This window comes from Eptatretus burgeri, chromosome 5, assembly GCF_056783735.1.
Source record: "Eptatretus burgeri isolate ZD-2024b chromosome 5, Ebu_testis_v1, whole genome shotgun sequence".
Classification (NCBI taxonomy): domain Eukaryota; kingdom Metazoa; phylum Chordata; class Myxini; order Myxiniformes; family Myxinidae; genus Eptatretus; species Eptatretus burgeri.
This window is the reverse complement of record NC_140965.1, coordinates 40680374-40704513: the sequence shown is the minus strand read 5'-3', so window position 1 is coordinate 40704513 and position 24140 is coordinate 40680374. Positions and strand designations below refer to the sequence as shown.

At 45.3% G+C, this 24140-nt stretch overlaps 1 protein-coding gene and 1 pseudogene across 5 annotated transcripts in view; one reads left to right on the top strand and one right to left on the bottom strand.

Moving 5' to 3' along the window:
* Window positions 1–2419, bottom strand: part of TSC1 (TSC complex subunit 1) — a 105834-nt gene extending 103415 nt beyond the window's left edge. For 2 of the 5 annotated variants that reach the window (XM_085881578.1, XM_085881581.1), the window contains exons 1-2: window positions 1694–1904; window positions 127–238 (exon numbers count right to left, since the gene is read on the bottom strand). In XM_085881578.1, the coding sequence (XP_085737704.1) occupies window positions 127–232 (106 nt within the window). In that variant the 5' untranslated portion in view covers window positions 233–238; window positions 1694–1904. Of the gene's footprint in view, window positions 1–126; window positions 239–1372; window positions 1586–1693; window positions 1906–2396 lie in introns of those variants that run through there. The other 3 variants (XM_085881580.1, XM_085881582.1, XM_085881579.1) reach the window with 3 other exon arrangements.
* Window positions 2420–17281: 14862 nt separating this feature from the next.
* LOC147026299 (uncharacterized) lies at window positions 17282–19080 on the top strand (annotated as a pseudogene).
* The last annotated feature ends 5060 nt before the right edge of the window (window positions 19081–24140 follow it).

The following is a 24140-nucleotide window of genomic DNA, read 5'->3' as shown; positions in this document are numbered from 1 at the left end:
AGGTAAAAGCAACAAATGGAACAAAAGGAAACATTTGCAAGTAAAATCGACTGGCAGAGACATTCGACACGATGGTGCAAGTTGAAGCTGTGGCAATGAAAGCATGCAAATAAACAAAACACACACCATTGCTCAAGCTGCTCTGCAACAATTCTCGCACCCTCTCTACCGTCTCCAGGTCTGATGAATCCAATGTAGAAAGTAGTTCTGTCCAGTTTCCCTGCTGTGCCATTCCGCTCTTTGAAAACAACATTAGCAAACTGTACAGCTGGCAAAACAGGTCATCAAGATACAAAACCGCAACAATAAGAAAAGGATGTACGAGTGGGCACAGACGCAAGCACAAGCTATATAATGCATTACGTGGAGTTGTGACAGTTCCTATTGATATGTCAGCAATACACAGACATCAAGTATTATATTCGGTAAACATCGCTGAAACATGCTTTTAAAGCAAGACAATGTACTGTATACGGTGGTGGTCGTATGGCAGCTTGGCTGCCGGGGTAGCTATCATTTCTTGAAGCGCGATTGTGTCGCTGATGCAGTGCCCCTCGACCAGTACACACACTGGAACTGGTACTCATTTCGCCGACCACGGAAGGATGACAGGCTGAGTTAACCCCCTGGTGTATTAATTCAGCGGCCGACGGGGCTTGAACTCAGGACCCGAGGATCCCAAGCCGCCACCCTAACCACTAAGCCAACACCAGGCTTATACTGTATACTACTACTACGACTACTACTACTAATTGGCCGGAGAACATTTTTAGCCCAGGTATTTTTAACGAACTGGCTAGCCAGCCGACACATTCAAATGAGGGGCATGAATTTGCAATTTGTTCAAGGTGCTCTTCGTGAAGGACACCGTGGGGATCTTTAAAGTCAGGTCAAGCAATACCATCAGATGGGACAGCCAGCTTAATGTCCGTAGGAGGGTTTGCATACACATTGATGCCTCACCCTGCCTACGAAGCACTAGGTTTAGTTTAGAGCTGGGTCGGGATTCAAACCCAGGCGAGACAGGTCAGAGGTGAGTGTGCACATCTGTGGGCTCCACTACCAGCTCAAACCAATCAAATATATCTGTGGCCTGAAGGCACCATCGTCAGGGTGTTGGGGGGGGGGCAAACAAGCCAAAAATCAGTGCCTTATGTTAGACAGGCCATCAAGCTCAAGGTAATCAGAACAATCAGTTCCAAGTATTGCATCACAACGAATCAGGAATCTTAACAACTCCACAGTGTGCAAAAGAGCTGGCTCTTCTCAATCTTATGAACCCGAAGACATTTTACAGACACGACGTTCATATAGCCGTCATCTTGAGCACCAAGAAGCACAAACAACCGAGCTGTAGAAACCCCCAAAATACTTGCAACAATGAGGATGGAGTGAGAGGACAAAAAAAAAAGACACGAAAGTGGCAAACGACAGCAAATACAGATTAACGAAAGCTAGACGGACCAGTTTAGTGAAGGAAATAGGAAGATGGATACCAAATGTCAGGACAAGGCAAAGAGGCAAACAAAAAGGAACGATTAAAATGAGAAAAAGATAGAAAATACAGAAAGACAGGCGCAAAGAGACAAAGAAAGAAAAAAAAACAGGGGTGGAGAGATGGGGGGTGGGGGGGGGAGCTTGGGCCTTGTTTGTCTCAACAGCTACGAGAGCCTACACTGGACTAGCGGGGTACCTGCAGCTCCAGTAACAGATGAGAGTGGTGCAGGGACCGGCTGGCTCGATCCCTGGCCGCCACTGGGTAGACGTCAGTAGGGATAGAGCAGATCCGGGATATGGAGCCGCACCAAGCAGTGTACCGACTATAAAGTGTCACGGACCTAACTTAACTATCCACCTCAGGGAGCAGCCATGATGAACCACCTCGATTTTTTTTTTCAATCATCGGTCATTCAGTCAGTCATTGTCATTCATTCATTCATTCATTCATTCATTCATTCATTCATTCATTTATTCATTCGCTTGCTGAATCTTTCAGTCAACTCCAAAATACGATCACTCATTCAGAAAATTTATTTCTTTGAAGCTAGACGTTGAAGTAATCACAAACATTTACTCATTCATTACGTTTCATTCTCCCGTCTGCATTGAATTGCTCACTTTTCATGGCCCGAGTCTTCAGGTGAAGTACTGAAGGTAGTTTGGAAACACACAATCTTCAGTGAGTTATTTTCATGTCCGACTCTATAATATCTAAAGCACGCAAATGTTATGTTCCTGGTGTATCGAGTTCAGGAAAGTCACAAATCTGAGGTTTTCGTTCATAATTACAGTGAATGCGTAAATAGACATGATGTTTTACGAAGTGGTGTATTCATCTTTTGGAAATTAATATAATCTCTCTCGAGAACTTGGGTTATTGATTATAATTAACTCACCAGTAAATTCAATGCAGATGCTGTTCATGAAGAGGCGGAGCGAGGAAACAGAGGGCGGAACAACCAGCAAGGGGCGGAGCAAGCAGAAAGGGGCGGAGCAAGCAGAAAGGGGCGTGGTGAAGAAATGGTACGAACTGGCGGATAAAGCATGCTGAGGCTGCCTGGGTGAGACAAGTCGGGGCAGGGCGAATTGGGCGGGGCGATCGGACCAAATTATGATGTGGAGTGTACTCATTGATATAGTCCAAACTCCAAACCCTTTTTTCGATTGTTGTTTACTGGCGGTCCCGTTGGTCTTCACGGCTTTGTAACACACTTGCCTGCTGCACTGCTGGACCATTCGGTTCTTCTTCTTCTTCTTGCGTTTACTGGCGTTATCAGAGGCGTGAGGCTCTAATACAAACAAAAATAAATAATGCCAGGGACTTTTATGCTGTTCGCCACGTTACCTTTTTTCACGAGGTTTCTTAAATACAGAATATATCCGGTTTGGATGCGACATCGCTGATGTGTTTAATAAACTCCAGGCCCATGACCAGCTAAGGCCTTTTGCATTTCATTGGATAATTTTCATGAATCAGAAGGGGAATCCTGAGACTGTTTGGAATCCGCCCCTCTGACGGTTGACTTGCCTTTTCACCGAGCCGAAACGTGCTTGGGACAGGGCGAAGATTACACGTTCTTTATTATTAATGTTGCCAAATGATACTCCCATTATTAGCAGCGTATCGTTGTTGTTGTTCTTATTCTTATTCTTATTCTTATTCTTATTCTTATTCTTATTCTTATTCTTATTACAAAACCTTTAGGACTCGACTCTTTTATGTACAGGGTCCGGATCTCCTTAAATACTAAACATCTGTACACATCCTCGCATTGTGGGTGCCTTTTGAGAGCGTCTATCATGAAGTTTTAAATATATTCGGACATTTGCTTTAAAGTTTCGAAAAGTTCACGTTAGTATTTAAAGATTATTCCATTTAATGTGTTGTAATTTCGTAAATACACGATTTTTCTCGTCATGAACAGGAGCCTCCATGACGGGTCTCGCTATTGGCTCCATCAAGGCACGTGACGAAATATCGGAAGTTGTTGTTTTTGCCTTGAGGACGCGACTCTTGGACACATTTATCCTTGTTATTATTATTGTTGTTCACATTATTAGTATTAATTAATATACGATTTGTTACAATGTTATCATTCTTTTGGGGTTTTTTTATTTTGTAAATAGAATGCCATGCCTTGGTGGAAGGACCTATTAAGCTGCTCTATACACCTCAACACGACGTGCGTTTAAAAAAGCGGAATTATTCCGGCTTCTTTGGTGGTTCACTCGCCTCATCAACTCAGAAGATCATGACGATGATTTTTTTTTCTGTATTACATTCCATATCAGAATGCTCCAATGGAACTACACAAAAAGAGATCACACACACTCACACACACACACATTGATACACGGTCGGTATAAAAACCAACTACTCATTGTTTATGAGTACGAGTTGTATTACGAGTCACTTGAAAATATCACAATTCCAACAATCGATTCGTACGGCAAGTATTACCAGATATTGTGGGAACCCGAGGTCGAGATGACGTCATGGGAGGGGCGTGGCCAATCGATCGGAAAAAGGGCGCCAAATAACATGAAACTCTTCGTTTGAAGATATTTATTCAAGAAAAAGAACAACGATTAAATGTTAAGTGAAGCCGTATCTATTCATTAAACCCAACATGATTTTCTGTGTCTGTGGACCTTTAAACTCGACTGGCAGAATCGATGAGTGTTTCGTGTCCGTGATCGGCACACACATCAGAAGCTCAAACAGTGAAGAAGCACCACAAGTGACTCGAGTATGTACCGGACGAACAAGTTTGAATGAATGGGCGACTCGACGGAGAACACAGACGATGCTCCTGAAGCTGCATGCTTGACCTCTCACAGACGAACCTCCCAGAGCCAACAGGGGTCCGCACAGCATCATGTAACAATGAGCTGTTTGTCTTTTACGGATGTTTACTGCATGGTAGTTGGGTTGGGTGAGGGTAGGAGGGGAAGGATACTCCTGAAAGGGTATACGTCACGAAATGCCGTAAACCGGGAGAACTTCGGCCCGTGGTTAAATAATAATCTATCTATAATTCCAGCAATCTCTCTGTGTCTGTCTGTCTGTCTGTCTGTCTGTATGTGTGTCTGCGACCGCTGTTTCTCGACAACCACTGGTCCGATCTAATTGAAACTTGCCAGGTATATTGCTGGGGACCTGAGTATGTGCCTTTTCAAGGTTTGATATTAATCGGACAAGGGGTTCCCAAGTTATGGCCATTTATTTACCAAACCAATGACAGGACACTGTGCTATGACATCACAATTGACCTCACAATTCTTCTTCGTTAGATTTTTTTTTTTTTTTTTTGCACGTACGGCCCACGCACCTACGGGCCCGCACAAGTAATAATAAAAAAAACATCACTGTACGTCACGTGGGGCTTGCACGTGTGCTGCATTCACAAACACTGTGACATCATCACTATAACACGATCGTTTCTTTACAAGGAACCTGAGCAGTGGTTGATTTATTTATTCATATGCAGCTTGTGGCTGCTTGGTTGCATCGTTTCTGGAAGCGCAGCTTTGACACTGTTACCAGTAAGCTGGTACTCATTTTGCCAAACTCATAAGGATGACGGGCTGAGTAAACCCACCTGGTGTTAATTCAACAGGGCCAGGACTTGAACTCAACACCCGAAGATGTTGAACCAAGATCAGGCTTGGGCAGTGGTTGTTTGTCTGTGCTCTATATCCTTTTTAAACGCACATCAAGCAAGGAAGCAGCATGTAGTATAGACATTTTAAAAAAGCCTTTGGTATGACTCGGCCTGGGATTGAATCGAACCACCAACCTCCCAGACTCAGAGCAGATACTCGAACCATTACACCACCGAGTCTAGGGAAGGCTTCACCTCAAGACTAACATTTGGAGTAGTGAGACTTTTATAAGCTTGATTTGTTGTAGTTTAAGTCATAAATAAAGTGAAATGCACCAAAATTCACGATTTTGCATTCAGGTATTTCTAAACTTCACATGTGTCTTTTCAATGTGATATCTGACGATATTGAGGGACGATAAGAGAATGCTTGGTCGCTACAGGTATGGTGATTACAGCAAGGATCATCCTTCCTTATATAACCCTGGACCTCCTTCACACACCTCCATCCCTCTGTTACACCCCCTTGACCTTATACCTCCTTTGCATTCCCCTGGGCCAATGATACCCCAACGACAACATGCCTACTCTATCCCAGCTAATCTAATGTATAAAAGGAGCTCGGGCTCAGCATGCCTGTGTGCGTGCCGGCGTCCGTCCATCAACAATTGACCTGTTGGGGGTGCCAGTAAATCAAACAGCAGAGCAATACACCCATATACGTACACGCAGCATATAATGTGCTGCATATACATGCATGAAGAGAGTTCGTTTCCTGGCATCGCCGCTACCTAATACGTACCCCAGACAGTTTGATCAAAAGAAGGAAGAGAGGAAAGGGCGACATGCTCGATCACCAAAGGTCGTTATCTTTAAACCTTTAAACCGTTAAAGATAACCTTTAAAGGTTATCAGCAAACTTTTCAAATCGATCCGTTGGTGTACTGGAATACATGGGGTGTGTTTTGAGGATTACAGTGATCTGCTCAAACGTACGAGGCTGCACTGGGGCCTTTCAGCCACATTCTGAATGAGTTTATAGTGTTTGAGGATAAGTACGTACACATAAAAAGGTACACGAGGAACTTTCCAGCCGGAGGAGGCCATTCGGCACATCATGCATATGCTGAACCAACCCCAGTATCATCACCCATCCACACACAAGCTACCGACAAGTCCTGCCAATATCCCTATACCCCGCAATCTCCAATGCATCCAGGGTATACTGACGTAATTCCCATTTAAACCTATCCATCCCCTCTCTACTGCCACTACCTTTCCGGGGAGACCATTCCATGCACTCTCTGAAGTCTGAAAGACCCCTGCCTTAAAACTGTCTTAACTCTCATTTTCTTTACCCTCAAGCTCTTGCCCCTGGTCCTAAAACTGCACTCTGCTGAAGAACGCCACTGTGCATATCTTGTCCACATCCTTCATTATCTTCAACATCTCTATCAGTTATGCCTGGTGTTGGCTTAATGGTTAGGGTGGTGGTCTTTGGATCCTAGAGTCCTGAGTTCAAATCCCACTCAGCTGTTGAATTAATACCAGGTGGGGTTAACTCGGCCTGTCATCCTTCCGAGGTTGGCAAAATGAGTGCCAGCATTCTGGTATACTGTGTGAGAGTGGCAACCCGTCCAGGAATGAGCCCAATAGCCAAGGAGACTTCGGCAACACCAACGCTCTGCACAGAGTATGGTCCCAATATCCTCCTCCTCCTCCTCCTCTATCAGTTTCCCTCAAAATTAGAGTTCCGGCACTAATGAAACCCAAAACCAAGTCCACAATCAAACCGCTTCGCGTCTGCTTTGCAAACATCAAAGGGATTCGGGGAAACTTCTCTGCCATCCAGTCCTACATGCAGTTGAACGACTTGCCCTTTATGAATCGCGCCTCAATAGTGAGGTATCATTCACATCTCTCTCTGTACCCAGCTATGTCCTCCATATATTTCACTCTCCTCCTTCCCATGGACTATTTTTGCAAAGGCCTACTTTCCACTTGGCCGTGGGTTCAGTCTCAAGGCGGAAGCATACGACTTCATGTCCCTCCGCCTCTCTTTACTATATTCCACTACCTTCCTTTACTCCTTGTATAGAGCTTCATCATCACCTAATTGTGCAATGTTTGATGCTGTTTCTAAAAGCACAGACATGCACTCTCCCGATACCCAGCAGCTGACATCATGGGCTCTGAAGACTATAATGTCTATCACAAAAAATGGTTGGTCCACTCTCAGGCCACTGATGCTTCTGGTGTCACTGCTTAAAAAATTGCTGTGTCACATGACCTCACCCATATAATAGCATGGTGTTGGCTTCGTGGTTCAGGTGGTGGCTTGGGATCCTGGGGTCCTGAGTTCAAGCCCCGTTGGCCCCTCAATTAAAATACACAAGGAGGTTGACTCGGCCTGTCATCCTTCCGAGGTCGGCAAAATGAGCACCAGTGTACTGGTAAGGGGGACACTGCATCAGCAGCATAGCTGCGTCCCAACCAATGATGCAACCAGCAGCCACAGGCTGCACTCGATAGAGAGCCCCATATAATCTAGCTCCTACCCGAATTCCAGCCTGTGCCACTGATATGTGCTACTTCCAGCCTGTGCTACTTACTGTATCTTCTTGATCTGTTTTTGTACTCAAACACTAGGGATTGCACTGCCAAGATTTTGGCTCCATTTGGAAATTTAGAAGATGCCCAGAGTGAAGTCCAAATAACTTGCTCCTCAACATCCACTACCACCTATCCATTTCATCGCACAGTTCTCCGGTATGGCAAGGCTGACTGGGATGCCTTTCGATCATTCCTGGGGGATGCATTCCCTGGAAGTCAGTCCTTTGCCTCAGCCTTTCTGAGGCAGCCACCGAGGTCACTGAATGGATTCAAGCTGGCATGATTCTCTTCATTCCCGCTCAGACCTATCAAATGAAACCTCACTCCCAGCCTTGGTTCGCTCATGCTTGTGCTGCCGCTATCTCTCTTCGAAACCACTTCTTCTATCGGTACCTTAGAGTTGGGTCAGGTGAAGCTCATCATCTTTTTCGACTTGCTAGTAACCACTACAAGAAAATTCTAGCAGAAGCCAAGTCCAATTACTCTGTCTGTTTATAACTATTTTAACACAACACCTTCACTCCAGAGACTTTTGGGGAGTTGCTAACAGTGTTCTGAATCAAAATCGATCAACAGTCCCTGTCCTTTTCAATGGTCCTGAAGTCCTTTTCTGCCACATTGACAAAGCAAATCTCTTTGCTGAGCATTTTGCTGCAAACTCTACACATGATGACCAAAATCAATTGTTGCCAACTTGTCTCTCCCCTGTGGACATTGACGTATTAACATATCCTTTGTCATTATCATGCCTCAGAGATTTGGGAAAAATCTTCTGAGGGCTGAACATTTCATAAGCTTCTGGACCAGATGCAATGGTTCTGAAGATGTGCTTGCCAGAATTGTCCCCTATTATCTCAAAACTGTACAACCGATGCCTTATCAAAGTCGGTTTGCCCAACTTGCTGGAAGTTGGCTTCAGTAAGACCTGCATTTAAAGGCTCTGTGGGTAAATCTGATCCTCCAACTATAGGCCGATCAGCCTTCTTTCCCATTTTGAGCAAAGTATTTGAATGCCTTATCAACCAGCAGATTATGACCTTCCTGGAAGACCATGATCTCTCAACTGATGCCCACAATGGATTCCTTCATTTCCGATCTACTGATGATGTTCTTTCCCTCAGAAGTGAACAAGTAAACCAAGCCGGAGACCGGTATAGCGAGGCCAGACTTGCAGCCAGTGACATCTCTTAGGCTTTTGTTAAAGTTTGGCATAAGGGTCTCATTCACAAGCGAAAGTCGTATGGTATCTCTGGGCCTTTGCTTGCAATAATAATAATAACTCAGACTTTCAATTTATAACACAGATCGTCAAATTTTTGTGTGGCATGAAGGTCAATATTCTGCAGCCCATAACATTAATACAGGTCCCCCAGGGCTCTGTGCTGGGGCCTTCTTTGTTTCTGCTTTCAAAAAATGAAATGCACGACAACATCCTCTATTTCTCTTTGCCGACGACTCCACCCTCTGCCGTACCATCTGTCATCCCTCAGACCGGCAAGCAGCAGCTTCTTCACTCACTGCAGATCTGGATAAAATCACAAACTGGTCCAACACGTGGAACATGTCTTTCAATCCAGACAAATCTCACACTCTCACTATGTCTCTTCGAAAGGACCGTTTACAAAACCCCCCCATCCACTTTCTCAACAATCCTCTGGAAGAAGTCTTTTCTTTCAAGCGTCTAGGTCTCACTATCTGCCATGACCTTTCCTGGGAAAGTCACATTTCCAACCTCGCCTCAAAAGCCAGTCGCCGACTGGCAATCCTCCATCGTGCTAAGTCCTTCCTCGGCCCTCTTGAGCTCCTGACCACTTACAAAGCTTTTGTCCGTAGCCTGATGGAGTACTGCTCTCCCCTCTGGGCTGGTGCTCCTGCCTCCCACCTTTCTCGGCTTCACGCTGTCGAAACCAGGGCATTTAAGATCATCGGCATCTCCCGCAATGAAGCTGAGTCTTTGGGCCTCTCACTCAATCACCGCAGGTTGGTCGGTGGTCTTTCTGTCTTCTACCGACTCCTCTCCAGCCTTGCCCCCCTGCTCTCTCTGCGATTTGTCCCCACCACATTTCCACAGGGCGCTCAAGGTCCGCCAACAACCCCCTTCTGGTAAAACTACCAAAATCACGAATCACTGCTCATCTTCACTCTTTCATTCCTCTTTTTCCCGCCTTTGGAATAAACTTCCTCACTCTATTCTTTCCCATTCTTCCCTCCAGGCTTTCAAAACAGCTGTTCACCACCACCTCTTATCTTCCCCCATCCAAATCCTCGATCTTTTCTACCCCCGATAATCCACCCAAGCCCACTTCCTTCATTTCTCCTGCTTTCCTTCCTGAAAGTCCCTGAAATGTCCATCTTCTCTTCGCCATGTTCCCCGTCCCATCCCCATCCCTCTCCCTTCCACAGTTCACCTAATGTGTCTGTTCCCCACTGTTTTGTCCCTTCCACTCCCGCCCCTCTTGTCTCATGCCTCCTTGCTGGGAGTTGTGTGTTAGCTCTCATACGAGCCTCGACCAAGGTATACAAAAAAAAAAAAAAAAAAAACATTTCATCTCAGCTAGCCATTTATTATCATGACTCAATCAAATACACTACTTCTCCTGGCTTCCTGCCCGCATCACTCCGCCTTCAAGCCTGCATCAGTCTAAATCACGACCTTGACAATGTCAGTAATAGGGGAAAAGACTGATTCATCATCATCAACCAAAAGAAGACCCACTTACTATCCGTGTCCGGGTCAACATACATACATACATACATACATGGGGAGCATGTGCCACAACAGGTCACTGTGTCCACTTTCCACCGGTACTCCAGGAGCCTCCGTCTGGCCATCCCCCAGGCAGATGCCTGGCCCATCCACATCTCTTAGGGATAGGACATTCCAGGCACCCATCCGAAGGGACTGCCTCAGATTAACCCAAGGAGACCGCTGTCTGGTGGACACCTCAGCACCACCCCACCACGCACCACTTTGTGTGTTTTTGTGAAGTGAAGTGTTTTTATTGTGGCTGGAACACAAATCCTGCCCTCAACCTCCTAGGAAAGGTAACCCACTGCAGGACATCCGCAGACACAGTGGGCATCAGATATGGATGGCAGTTGGCTCACAAAGAGCACCTCCACCCTTTGACAAGTTTTGTTTTTAGTCCTGCTGGGTGTCCATATCCATACACCCTCCTCACCAGGATGACCTGGTGGGGGGAGCTTGTTTAGTCATCGACACTCGACCATGAACAGATTAGTACAGGGCTACAGGTTTTACGTGATACCTGAAGCAAGTCACAGATCTGATCTGGCCTGACCTGACAATTTGGGTTGGGTGCCACTGTATCAGCAGGGCTGTTCTGTACCATCCAGTACAACACAGTGCAGAGCTGCCAGCCCCAAGTGATCCCCCCCAACCCAAGCCTCCGAGTAGCCGGATTACAAGCACACACCACTACACATGGCGTCAAGGTCAAGATCCCACTCTTTTTATAACCGGGTTATGGACAAAACACAATTATTAAAATTTAATGGAATCTTGGTCTGTCCATCATTACTTACTTTTGTTGGGATAAGTACATTTCTGGCATTGCCAAAAGAGCCTCCCGGCAACTTGGCTGCTTGTATCGGGCTCGCCGATGCATCCCTTCCCAAGGTCTCGCTCCACCTGCAGAAGACCACATACATCCAGTCATGGACTACTGTAGTCACATCTGGGCGGGTGCTCCGACTCATCTTCTGTCCCTTCTTGACAGAATTCAGTGACGGGCTGTTAACCTGGTAGGCCTTGATCTGGCATCACCTCTGGAACCACTGTTAGTTCTTAGCCCAGGGACTATAATGGAGGATGCTCAAAGGGCCTATCACTACTTGTCCATCCTTTACATACTTTAAAGCACTCTACACATTTGGAAGCCTCTGCACACCCCCACACTCTGTTTTTCTCAGGTCAACACGGTATGATATTCCTCCAATTTTCTCCCCACGCACTTCCAAACTCTGGAATTCCTTTCTTACATTCCATCGGGCGTGAACATTGAAAACACAGCATGGCAACCAGATATCATACTTAGGTGAAAAAAAAGAAGAGGAAGGCAAAGCTAATTGAGGTGTTAATACTGTGACGTCCACGGGACTTGAACAATCCCGCTAATGTAGAATGAGCCGAAACGATGGAGGCGGTTTATCCTTTACAACCCAAAGATGGCGGTTCTAATCGCTCTACCGCAAACGGGACGAGGAAGGTGGCACGAGTCGCTTTTCACTGAGTTGATAACGTTTATTTCTCTAACCAGAAATAACAAGACTCGGCAAGAAGAGGGATCCGGGGCGATTCGACGGGATGGTGGTGTGGGTTCGGGCGTGGGGAAAACACAAACAATTCCAATGGATATACCATTCTCAAACCCTCTAAGGCGCCAGGTACACACACACACACACACAAAACGTAGCTGGTCCTGGTGGTTAGGCTGGCCCGTGGTGTGGACGCAACAGTCCCTGGATTGGCGTCGGACGAGCTGGCGTTGCGCTCGTCAGGGGCAGGAGACACCGTGGTGCTGTTGACCTCCTGGTCCTGGCCCAAGTCCGCTCACAGCCGCCAGGGAACCAGTTCTGGCACCAAGTTGCGAGCAGGAGAGGGAGGCAGGTCCGCCCGCCGTTCGACCCCGTACTCCGAGCCAGCAGAACCCCAGAGCCAACCAAGGTGAGGCACGAGGCACAGGAAGGCCTCGAGACACGATGAAACCAGGGCCGAATCAGCGCAACAACACAGCACGCTCCCAGCACAACAACCTCCACCAAAACAGTTTTTCTGTCCCGATCTTCTTCCTCTTCGCCTTTTCCCCGAACAGAGCCTTTTTATCCTCGAGTCCTCGTCACTTCCAATCGAGCCGTTTATATTGGCCCTCTGCCGTCGCCTTCCGCCAATCGTGATCACGGGGCGGAGCCATCCGCAGCACTGTCCTGTGACGTCACGGCAAGCCTCCAGGGAATACTAAAAGGGGTTTACGCAGACACACTTACCCTATCCCGTCTCCCTGTCTAATTACGTGACAATTATCATTTCCCCCTTGAAGAAATGGACATTTACTAGACAACTTATCACCACTGAATTGCTACTTATTACATCGAGATCCTGGTACACTCTAACAGCATGGCATACCTAATTAAACATCCTAATTACCCTTTGAATGCATACCCCCCCCCCCTCAAACGTAACAATACTGATGATTTTGGACTAACAATGGAGAAATCAGGAAAATGACCAAATACCAAGATATCAAGCATGAAGTGAAAAGATCCAGGAAGCTGAAGAAAACCAAAGTTGAACCAGTGATGGGGAAAAAAACCTCACCAGCATGATGAAGAAGAACCTCACAGAGTTATTAAAAACCATCCTTGGAATATCACAACAAACGAACTGTAGTTGGAAGCCGTCCTGGGCTCAGTTACGATCCTAAAGAGAGCCCTCGGCATAAAAACTTTGAAAACAGAAAACTTCACAGTTTGGTCCATGAATCGTGACCCCTTAACAAAATTAATGTCGATACTTTAAGCCCACCGTGGGAGGCTTCCATTCCACATTGTGAAACCCACATAGCAAACACACACACACACACACACACACACACACACACACACACACACACACACACACACACACACACGCACACACCGGTGTAAAGCAAAAAACAAAAAAATCCTCTTCACTTACAGCAACAACAAAAAATTATCTTAACTTGCAGAAACTACCGACTATTAAAATATTGGCGGAACTATAATATTATATTTGTATTAATATTTTGTAATGTTAGCAAATCACGCAAAACGGAAAGAGCAAACTGCGTATGTAATTCCCATAAAAAAGGACCCCTGTGGACTGTGCCGTCATGCATTGCAAAATCAGGTGATGAATCACGTCATTTCACTCAATTAATTTACACTTTCTGCACATTCCATAATCTTTTCTTCACTCAATATAATCGTCCGAACAGTAGAAAAAAGTTAAGTTCAATGCTTTGCTTAAATAAATACACTAAGGTATAAAAATCGCAAATTTGTTAAACTTTTCAGATTTCACTCCATATTTTGACACTTATTTTGTTCACCAGATCTGATTCTTAAAGCCAACATAATATTTCGATTATATACTTTAATTAGTTCGTGAGAGTAGATCGTCTTTCCAAATCGAGGCATCGGCTGAAGAAAATGGCGGCTGAAGCCTCCAGCAACCACAGAGGCCTGACCAAGATGGCGTGCCGCCATCTTTGCTAGGCTTATTTTGGATTTTTCGTGATGAGCACTGTGATGTCTCAGTAGTTTATACTAATGCATACATACATGGGTGCACCGGGGTGTGGTGAAGGGGAGTCACGTGACCCACCCATGTTCCGATGTGGTGCTGTGCTGTGCCCGTGTCCAGATTAAACCTATTGTTCCCACTCCGGAGTCTTCGTCCCTTTTCATCGAGTACATTACAGTGGTGACGAGGATGTCTTCGTGCATCGGCATATTGTGTGAATACACAGTGGGGGATGATTGGGAAGACTATACCGATCGACTGAGTGGCAAACAAAATGGACACCGATGAGGATGCTGAAAGGCGGCGAGCTAGATTACTGACCGTACGCGGCACTTCAACGTAGAGATCAAAGATCTTCTTGCCTCAGCCAAACCTTCTGACAAGTCGTATGAAGAGCATGTCATTCTCATGAAAAGATATTCTCACCCTAAACCATGTAAGATCGTCTGGAGATATAAATTTTATACCCATCATCGTTAAGATGGGTGATTTACGCCACATCAGTCAGTATCTGAGTTTGTGGCTGATTTACGCCGACTCACCGATCAGTGTGAGTTTAAAGATAAACTCGAAGAGATGTTACGTGATTTCGTTATAATAGGCATCAATAACGACTCAATTCTGTGGAAACTACTTTCTCAATCCGACCCCAATTTCGCTAAAGTCATGGAAATAACCACTGCATGTATGCAAAGTGCCAAGAGCCTGCGTATGATCTCTAACAAGTCAAAAGTTATCCAACAGGACCCATCGGTTAACAAGGTAACCTTTGGCTGCAAGCAAAAGCGTTTTTGCAAGCCACCAAATTCACCTCCACCTTGTGACATTTCTGAATGTACCCAGAAGGTTGGGGTAACTTGTTGGTGTTGTGGTCAATGATCAACTTCCAGATCAATGATCCTGTGTGCATGTTGAACTCCGGATGTGGAACCAAGTGGTTATCTGGTATCATCTATCTATCTGTATATTACTAAAACTCTCATCTTGTATATATGTATGTATATGTATGTATATGTATGTTCCCGAAATACAGCCAAAACGGTACACAATAGCACAAAAATTTTCGCCCCACCTAACTCACCATTCGCTTGCGATGTGCAGGAGTATCAAGTTTCGTTAAAATCGGGCCACGAAAAAAATTATTAAACTAGAACGGGCACTCGGTAGAGCGCATACCTTCGCCGCCGCTACTTTTTTCCGGGCACATTTGAAAAACGTCATTTAAAAACGTCCATGACGTCACAACCATCAGTCCGATGGACGTCAAATTTGGTGTTAGACGTTATTGAGGGCAGTCCAACAAAATGGAATGATAAACACTGAAAAAAATCGAAAGTAAAAATGACATCATCTTGTGACGTCATTTTGACGCACTTCCAATGACGTCACTACCAATCGCGGACTACCATCCTGAAAGCTCTTATTTCACGGAACATTTTAACGTTGGTTTCATGTCAATAGCTCTATTAGATCTGAAGTTATGCCTACAAGTATATTTTGACCTTGAGTGTGACCTTGACCTTGACCATAGAGTTAATTTGCAAAACCTGTTCATAAATAAGCAGATATTTTGGTACTGATCATCATGCCTGGATTTGGGACAATTTCCTTTACAAATTACATAGATATTTGAATATAAAATATCAGGACATTTTAGCCACAATTGAAAAACGTTTGTTCAAACGTCAATGACGTCATAACGGTCAGTCCGAACGTCGTCAAATTTGGTGTGTGACGTCCTTAAGGTAAGTCCTACAAAACGGTATGATCAAAACTGATGAGGTCGAAAATTGAAAATTTACGTCATCTTGTGACGTCATTTTGACGCACTTCTGATGATGTCACGTCAAATCTGACACCATGTACCCGAAAGGTATTTCGTCATGGAACAATATGGCATTGGTTGCATGTCGATAGCTGTCTTATGAAGGAAGTTATGCTCAAAAGTTTGTTTTTGACCTTTTCATGACCTTGACCTTGACCTTTGACCCGATCGCTCCCAAAATCTAATCAAATCGTCCTTGGATAATCACGAATCATCCCACCAATTTTTATGCAATTCGGTTTAATACTTTCTGAGTTATGCGAATAACAAACAAACACACATATTCACAAATAAATAAAATACACAGCCACCAAAACATAACCTTTCGTAGAATGCGAAGGTAAAAATCAATTCCCGATTCAGTCAAGTACTCTTCGGGAGTATTTGATCAATGCAAACAACCTCAGGGTATAGTTCGCTGGAGCTAACTTTTTTTTAATGTTTTTTTTTTCAACCGCTGTCACAATGGGAACCCAACGGGTTCACGGGTCGTCTCGTTTATTACTAAAACTCTCATCTTGTATGTATATATGTGTGTATGTTCCCAAAATACTGCCAAAACGGTACAAGATAGCGCAAAATCTTTAGGGCCATCTTACTCGCCATTCTCCCGCTGTGTGCAGTATCAAGTTTCGTTCAAATCGGGCAACGAATTTTTTTTTTTAAAAATCAATTCCCGATTCAGTCAAGTTTTAGTGTGATGATCGATAAAGCGCAAGGACAAACCATGGAGAATGTGTTGTAGTGTAGGCTCTAGGGGGGAGTTCGTGGCCATCGCAAAAGTACAAGCTCACCCATGATTTTATTGTTGTACATACCAAGACCTTTCAAAAAAATTTGGGTGACAAGCCCAAATCTGTATGGATTTTGCTACAGAGGGCGCTTTTCAAAATGGCTGCCATAAGTATTACTTTTGACCATATCTTGGTCTGTGAGACTCATAGAGACATGATATTGGTGCCGAAACCTATGTTTTCAGAGTCAAGGAACTCAATAAGACCAATAACAATTACATTGGCTCCTTCGTTTGTGGTAGCCATCTTGAATTTCAAAGTGGCTGCCATTCAAAATCACAGTTGTCCATATATCAGTCATCAAAACACAGACGCTTGATGTTGGTGGCTATACTCATGCATTTAAGCCCAAGGAATCCAATTATAAGAGTATAATAATACAGTGGTTCACTGAGACCAGCAAAAATCTTCTTGATATGAGTATATTCAGGTAACCTATAAATCCAACGTGACGCCCATAACTATTATCACCAAAATCATGGGTGACTTTGTACTTTTGCGATGGCCACGAACTCCCCCTAGAGCCAGGAGTATATGGTGTCAATCACAAAATTGAAGATTTGCTGCTTTCTGTAATCATTACGTTTAAAGATCTTCATTTAACAAATCAACTCACTGTAATCCACTTCTCTTTTATTTCAGATAAATTCTGAAGACAAGCACTTATTCAAGACCTAATACAAGCCCTAATCCACAATCAGCAATGGAATTTGTACAGCTTTCCGGGACAGGAGTTGGTGATTTTGACCGGACAAAGTGTGTAATTTGTCAAGAGTCAACGCAGGGAAAACTGATCAGCACACCCAACGGGTGTAAACGAATACGGGAAGCTAGTGACATACGAAACGACTCTGTAACAAAACGCATAAAGTTGATGCCAGCCGAGAGTGACTTCTTCTATTATCATATTTCCAACCAGTGCTACAAGAAGTACACCAATGCGAATCTGCTCAGACGCATCCAGGAAGGAGGGAAATCACAGAAAGCATCGCTATCCTCAGAAGAATCTGGCACTCCACATGGGGTTGCGACTCGTGCTCACTCCGCTGTACGTTCACTTCCAAATCCTACAGATGCATATAGTGTCAACTACTCGATGAACTGCATCATTTGTAACAAGAAGTCACACAAATGGGACTTCACGAAATATCATATATCTGAGTCGAACCGTGCTACTTCACTTTTACAAGCAGAAAACTTCTTCCAGGATGACATTTTCAGTCGAATGTGTGACCTCCAGGATGAGCATGCAGTTTTTGGAGCTGACTTGTCTTATCACAAACAGTGCATGACATCATACATCCAAAAGTTTGAGAATGCTCAACGTTCAACTGGCAATATACCAGAGCTGAACCCCAAGCACCGTGCATGGAGTGATATCGTTTCTGAGTTAGAAAGGGGGACTGAAAAGTGGCAATGGCTATGAACTAAGTATAATCAGAGACCAATTGAATAGACTTGTGGAGGACGAGCATCAATTTCGCAATAGAGATGTGAAGATATATTTTTTTAGACACTTTGGTAGTAGCATTGATTTTACATATCCTGACCAGTTGCGAAAGTCTTTGATGGTTTATAGTGTACCATGTAATAGAGCAGATGTTTTGACAGAGCGTATTCGCTCCATTGATCCTGTACAGGTTTGTGCCAGTGTGCTACGGCAAAGTCTTGATAGTCATGATTTTAACCTAGATGATAGATTCTGTGATGCTCAAGATCTAAAACATGCATGCGTATGAGAATGTATGAGAGGTGTACACACCTTTTATACCTTTTGAACGTATGAGAATGCAAGAACCGATAATTAAGTTTTTTAGGATATTTATACAATTTCATCCCCGAGACATACCCCAAGGCATCTGAAGCTGTAATGACGGAAACAGATCCTACAGCAGAAGATGTAGATGATGAAGAGTTAGATGACGATGCATGTGAAACAAAGAATAGTGAGGGTCAGAATAACAGTGATTCCAAACAGACTGCTGATGGTTGCCTCTCTGCTCAACATTGCAGGAAGATCCAAGCTCTGTTTCAGACTATGTATTGTGTACATCATTGTGGCAGAAGGAGAACACCAATGCATGTAATGAATGCTGAATCAGCTCACAGTCTCGGGCATGGAGGGAAAATCATCACCAATACCTTGAATCGTCAAGGGCTTGCGCTGAGCTACGGAGAACTGCGACGATATCAATATGACATTGCAACCTACACTGCACAGCAGAATTGGCAGGATGTTGCACTACCAGCTCATTTTGATCCTGGAGAATTCACATCAGCAGCCGTTGACAACTGGGATCATGAAGGTGCTAATGTGTCTGAGCATGACACAGTCTGCGTTCTTTTCCAGGACAAACCTCGTTCCCAGAGATTTAAGGTTACATGACAACTCAACCAAATGAACCACTGTATTATTATACTCTTATCATTGGATTCCTTGGGCTTAAATGCATGAGTATAGCCACCATCAAGCGTCTATGTGTTTCGATAACTGATATATGGACAGCTGCGATTTTGAATGGTGGCCATTTTGAAATTCAAGATGGCCGCCGCAAACGAAGGAGCCAATGTAATTGTTATTGGTCTTATTGAGTTCCATGACCCTGAAAACATAGGTTTAGGCACCAATATCATGTCTCTATGAGTCTCACAGACCAAGATATGGTCAAAAGTAATACTTATGGCGGCCATTTTGAAAAGCGCCCTCTGTAGCAAAATCTGTACAGATTTGGGTTTGTCACCCAAATTTTTTTGAAAGGTCTTGGTATGTACAACAATAAAATCATGGGTGACTTTGTACTTTTGCGATGGCCACGAATTCCCCCCGAGAGCCAGGAGTATTGATCTCCCTCGAGAAACCGGTTGGCCGAGCGATGACTCCTGAGGTAAATGCTCAAATTTTCTTCAAGTGAAAGTTTGACCACGAAATAATATTAAAATTTCGTGTTTATTTTTTTTTCATCAACTGCTGTCACAATGGGAAACCAAATAAATCATTAAAACTAAACGAAAACAATTAAATCATTAAAAAAAAACAAGTAATCATTAAAACGAAACTGAAGGCACACAGACTCGATCAGGGCACAAGATAGACCAAAACAATCGAGATAGACAGGGAAGATAAGAGGTCTATGTCTTCCCTTTGAGGTTGAGCCGTCTGGATGGGCGGCGGGTTCGTGGGTTCAGTCTCCTGGGTTCGTGGGCTCAGTCTCCGATGTCGTGGGATCAGTCTCCTGTGTTCGTGTGGTCCTTAATTCACACTGTGTCCGAACGGGGCTGCGTTACATCTGTCGAACTCATCTCGGCGGATCTCGATCAAACTCCTGGGATGAGGTTTCCCTTCCCCCACACCTCACGACGGTCGAGCAGACCCCGAGGCAGCACACGTGGTGTCACCATCTTTTCGAACGTGTGCCCCTCCCCCACACCTCACGACGGTCCAATGTAGCACACGTGGTGTCACCATCTTTTCGAACGTGTCCCCCTCCCCCACACCTCACGACGGTCCAAGGGAGCACACGTGGTGTCACCATCTTTTCGAACGTGTCCCCCTCCCCCACACCTCACGACGGTCCAATGTAGCACACGTGGTGTCACCATCTTTTCGAACGTGTCCCCCTCCCCCACACCTCACGACGGTCCAAGGGAGCACACGTGGTGTCACCATCTTTTCGAACGTGTCCCCCTCCCCCACACCTCACGACGGTCCAAGGGAGCACACGTGGTGTCACCATCTTTTCGAACGTGTGCCCCTCCCCCACACCTCACGACGGTCCAAGGGAGCACACGTGGTGTCACCATCTTTTCGAACGTGTGCCCCTCCCCCACACCTCACGACGGTCCAAGGGAGCACACGTGGTGTCACCATCTTTTCGAACGTGTGCCCCTCCCCCACACCTCACGACGGTCCAATGTAGCACACGTGGTGTCACCATCTTTTCTAACGTGTGCCCCTCCCCCACACCTCACGACGGTCCAAGGGAGCACACGTGGTGTCACCATCTTTTCTAACGTGTGCCCCTCCCCCACACCTCACGACGGTCCAAGGGAGCACACGTGGTGTCACCATCTTTTTGAACGTGTGCCCCTCCCCCACACCTCACGACGGTCCAATGTAGCACACGTGGTGTCACCATCTTTTCGAACGTGTGCCCCTCCCCCACACCTCACGACGGTCCAAGGGAGCACACGTGGTGTCACCATCTTTTTGAACGTGTGCCCCTCCCCCACACCTCACGACGGTCCAATGTAGCACACGTGGGTCACCATCTTTTCGAACGTGTGCCCCTCCCCCACACCTCACGACGGTCCAATGTAGCACACGTGGGTCACCATCTTTTCGAACGTGTGCCCCTCCCCCACACCTCACGACGGTCCAAGGGAGCACACGTGGTGTCACCATCTTTTCGAACGTGTGCCCCTCCCCCACACCTCACGACGGTCCAAGGGAGCACACGTGGTGTCACCATCTTTTCGAACGGTCGAAGAGCTGTGGAGCCATCACATTGTCGTCGTTGCGAATCTGAGAATTACAAACATTCAGTTATTAACATTCATTGTGAGATATTAAAGTAATTACTCATTAACCACGTTGATCACTTCCGTGACAGTATCTATAGTATAAGAGCCGTGCGTGTGTGTGTGTGTGTGTGTGTGTGTGTGTGTGTGTGTGTGTGTGTGTGTGTGTGTGTGTGTGTGTGTGTGTCTGTGTGTGTCTGTATGTGTGTGTCTGTGAGTGTCTGTGTTTGTGTGTGTGTGTTTGTGTGTGTGTGTGTGTGTGTGTGTGTCTGTGTGTGTGTGTGTGTGTATGTGTGTGTGTGTGTGTCTGTGTGTGTGTGTGTCTGTATGTGTGTGTCTGTGAGTGTCTTGTGTTTGTGTGTCTGTGTGTGTGTGTCTGTGTGTGTGTCTGTATGTGTGTGTTTGTATCTTTGTGTGTGTGTGTGTATGTGTGTGTGTCTGTATGTGTGTGTCTGTATGTGTGTGTGTGTGTGTGAGTGTCTGTGTTTGTGTGTGTGTGTGTCTGTATATGAGTGTGTGTGTGTGTGTGTGTTTGTATCTTTGTGTGTGTGTGTGTGTGTATCTGTGTGTGTTTGTGTGAGTGTCTGTATGTGTGTGTCTGTATGTGTGTGTGTGTGTGTGAGTGTCTGTGTTTGTGTGTGTCTGTATGTGTGCGTGTGTGTCTGTATGTGTGTGTGTGTGTATCTGTGTGTGTATGTGTGTGTGTGTATCTGTGTGTGTGTTTGTGTGTGTGTGTGTATCTGTGTTTGTATGTGTGTGTGTCTGTATGTATGTGTGTATGTGTGTGTGTCTGTATTTGTGTGTGTGTGTCTGTGAGTGTGTGTGTGTGTCTGAGTGTGTGTGTGTGTGAGTGTGTGTGTGTGTGTATGTGTGTGTGTCTGTGAGTGTGTGTGTGTGTGTATGTGTGCGTGTGTGTGTGTGTGTGTCTCATTGGTTGTTATCTCCATTTGTGGGTTTAAGGAGATGGAACGAAGTCCAGTCAGGAATTAAAGTATCTACCTTCGCTTTGGAAAGGGATCACAATTCATGGACCAAGCTGTTCCACTTTGTTGTTCTGACATTTGTTCCGAGGGTTCTTATAAGGATCGGCACTGAACCCCAGACTGCCTCCAGTTGTCGTTCGTTTGTGATAATATTCCTGGGGATGTTTTTTTTATAAATCTCAGTGAGGTTCTTTATTATTCCTGTTGCTCCAATCATCACTGATGTGAAATTTTGATACTGTTCAGCTTCTAAGATTTCTTGATCTCATTGAGTTCCTGTTATTTGGTCATTTTCTTGATTTCTTCATTATTTAAGCCAAAATCGCTGGGTACTGATATCTCAATCAGCAATGCTGTCTTTTCCTTTTTGTTCCTGAGTAAGTGTGTGTGTGTGTGTGTGAGGGGCACATGTTCCTGTTCCCTGACAATATCTGCTGCTCTTCCTTCGCTCCAATTGGTTCTTCTGACCACGTCCTTGTTAAAGTGGACATCTCTCTGGCTGTTATCAGAGAACCACCTCACCGCCGTCGAGTCTGGCATTTCACTCAAGCCGACTGGCAGGGTCTCCGAGCAGCCATCAAACTTACAGACTGGTCTCCTATCACTACTTTCTCAAACATCAACTCATCCTGGGAATTCTTTCAAAGAAACTTGCTCTCCCTCATGCACAGATTTATCCCCTCTCGTGTTCAGTTGTCTTACCCTTCCTCCCGCCCTTGGTTTACTGAAGCTTGTGGCGAGGCAGTTGTCCTGAAACAACTTGCCTTTGCCTCATGGAAAGCAAACCCAACTGAGGGTAATCTCAGTTCTTTCCACAAAGCTCGGAACAAGTGTGTAGCTACCCTCAGGAGAGCCAGAAAACAACATCTTTCTCATCTCAAGTCTGAACTCTCAAACCTCTCTCCTCCTCAAAATCCTGGTGGCGTTTAATCAAATCTGTTTCTGGTGTATGTTCCCCTCCATCCCCTCCCTTACCTCAAATGGCCGCACTGCTGATTCCACACGTGATAAAGCTGAATGTCTAAACTCGGTGTTTGCAGCTAAATCTTGTGTCCCAAACCCATCACTATCTCTACCCACTTTACCCAGTCGCACCCAACTGTCCCTGGACTCTGTATCCTTTTCTCCTGACAAGGTGGAGAGCTTGCTTTCAAACCTCGAGTCAGATTCTGCAACCGGTCCAGACGGCATCAGCCCACGTGTCCTCAAAGCCTGCTCTTCTGCTCTTGCTCACCCTCTCTCTGTTCTATTCACCCTCTCATTTTCCCAAGGTCATCTGCCATCTGCTTGGAAATCTGCTAACATCACTGCCCTGCATAAAAAAGGTGCAAAAACAGATCCCTGTAACTATAGACCAATCAGCCTTCTCCCAATCATCAGCAAGGTTATGGAATCCATCATCGCTTCAGACATGAAATCCTTCCTCTTCTCCAATGGCTTGATTTCCAATCATCAATTTGGTTTCAGACCAGGTCACTCTACCCTAGATATGCTGCTACTGCTCTCCCATCAATGGATGGAGGTCCTCAATGCCAGACAGGAAATCCGAGCCGTATCCCTGGACATATCACGTGCTTTTGACACAGTCTGGCACCCTGCCCTACTCACCAAACTCTCTGCCCATGGTATTCAAGGTCATCTCCACTCATGGCTCGCAGACTTCCTCTCCTGTCGCAGTCAACGTGTGGCCCTAAATGGAGTTCTTTCATCCCCTCTTCCTGTGCAGGCTGGAGTTCCTCAAGGTAGCGTTCTGGGCCCTGTTCTTTTCTGGTTTTCATCAATGATCTCTCGGACTCTCTGGAAAATCCTCTATTTCTCTTTGCCGATGACTCAACCCTCTGCCGTACCATCTGTCATCCCTCAGCCCGGCAAGCAGCAGCTTCTTCGCTCACTGCAGATCTGGATAAAATCACAAACTGGTCCAACACGTGGAACATGTCTTTCAATCCAGACAAATCTCACACTCTCACTATGTCTCTTCGAAAGGACCATTTACAAAACCCCCCCATCCACTTT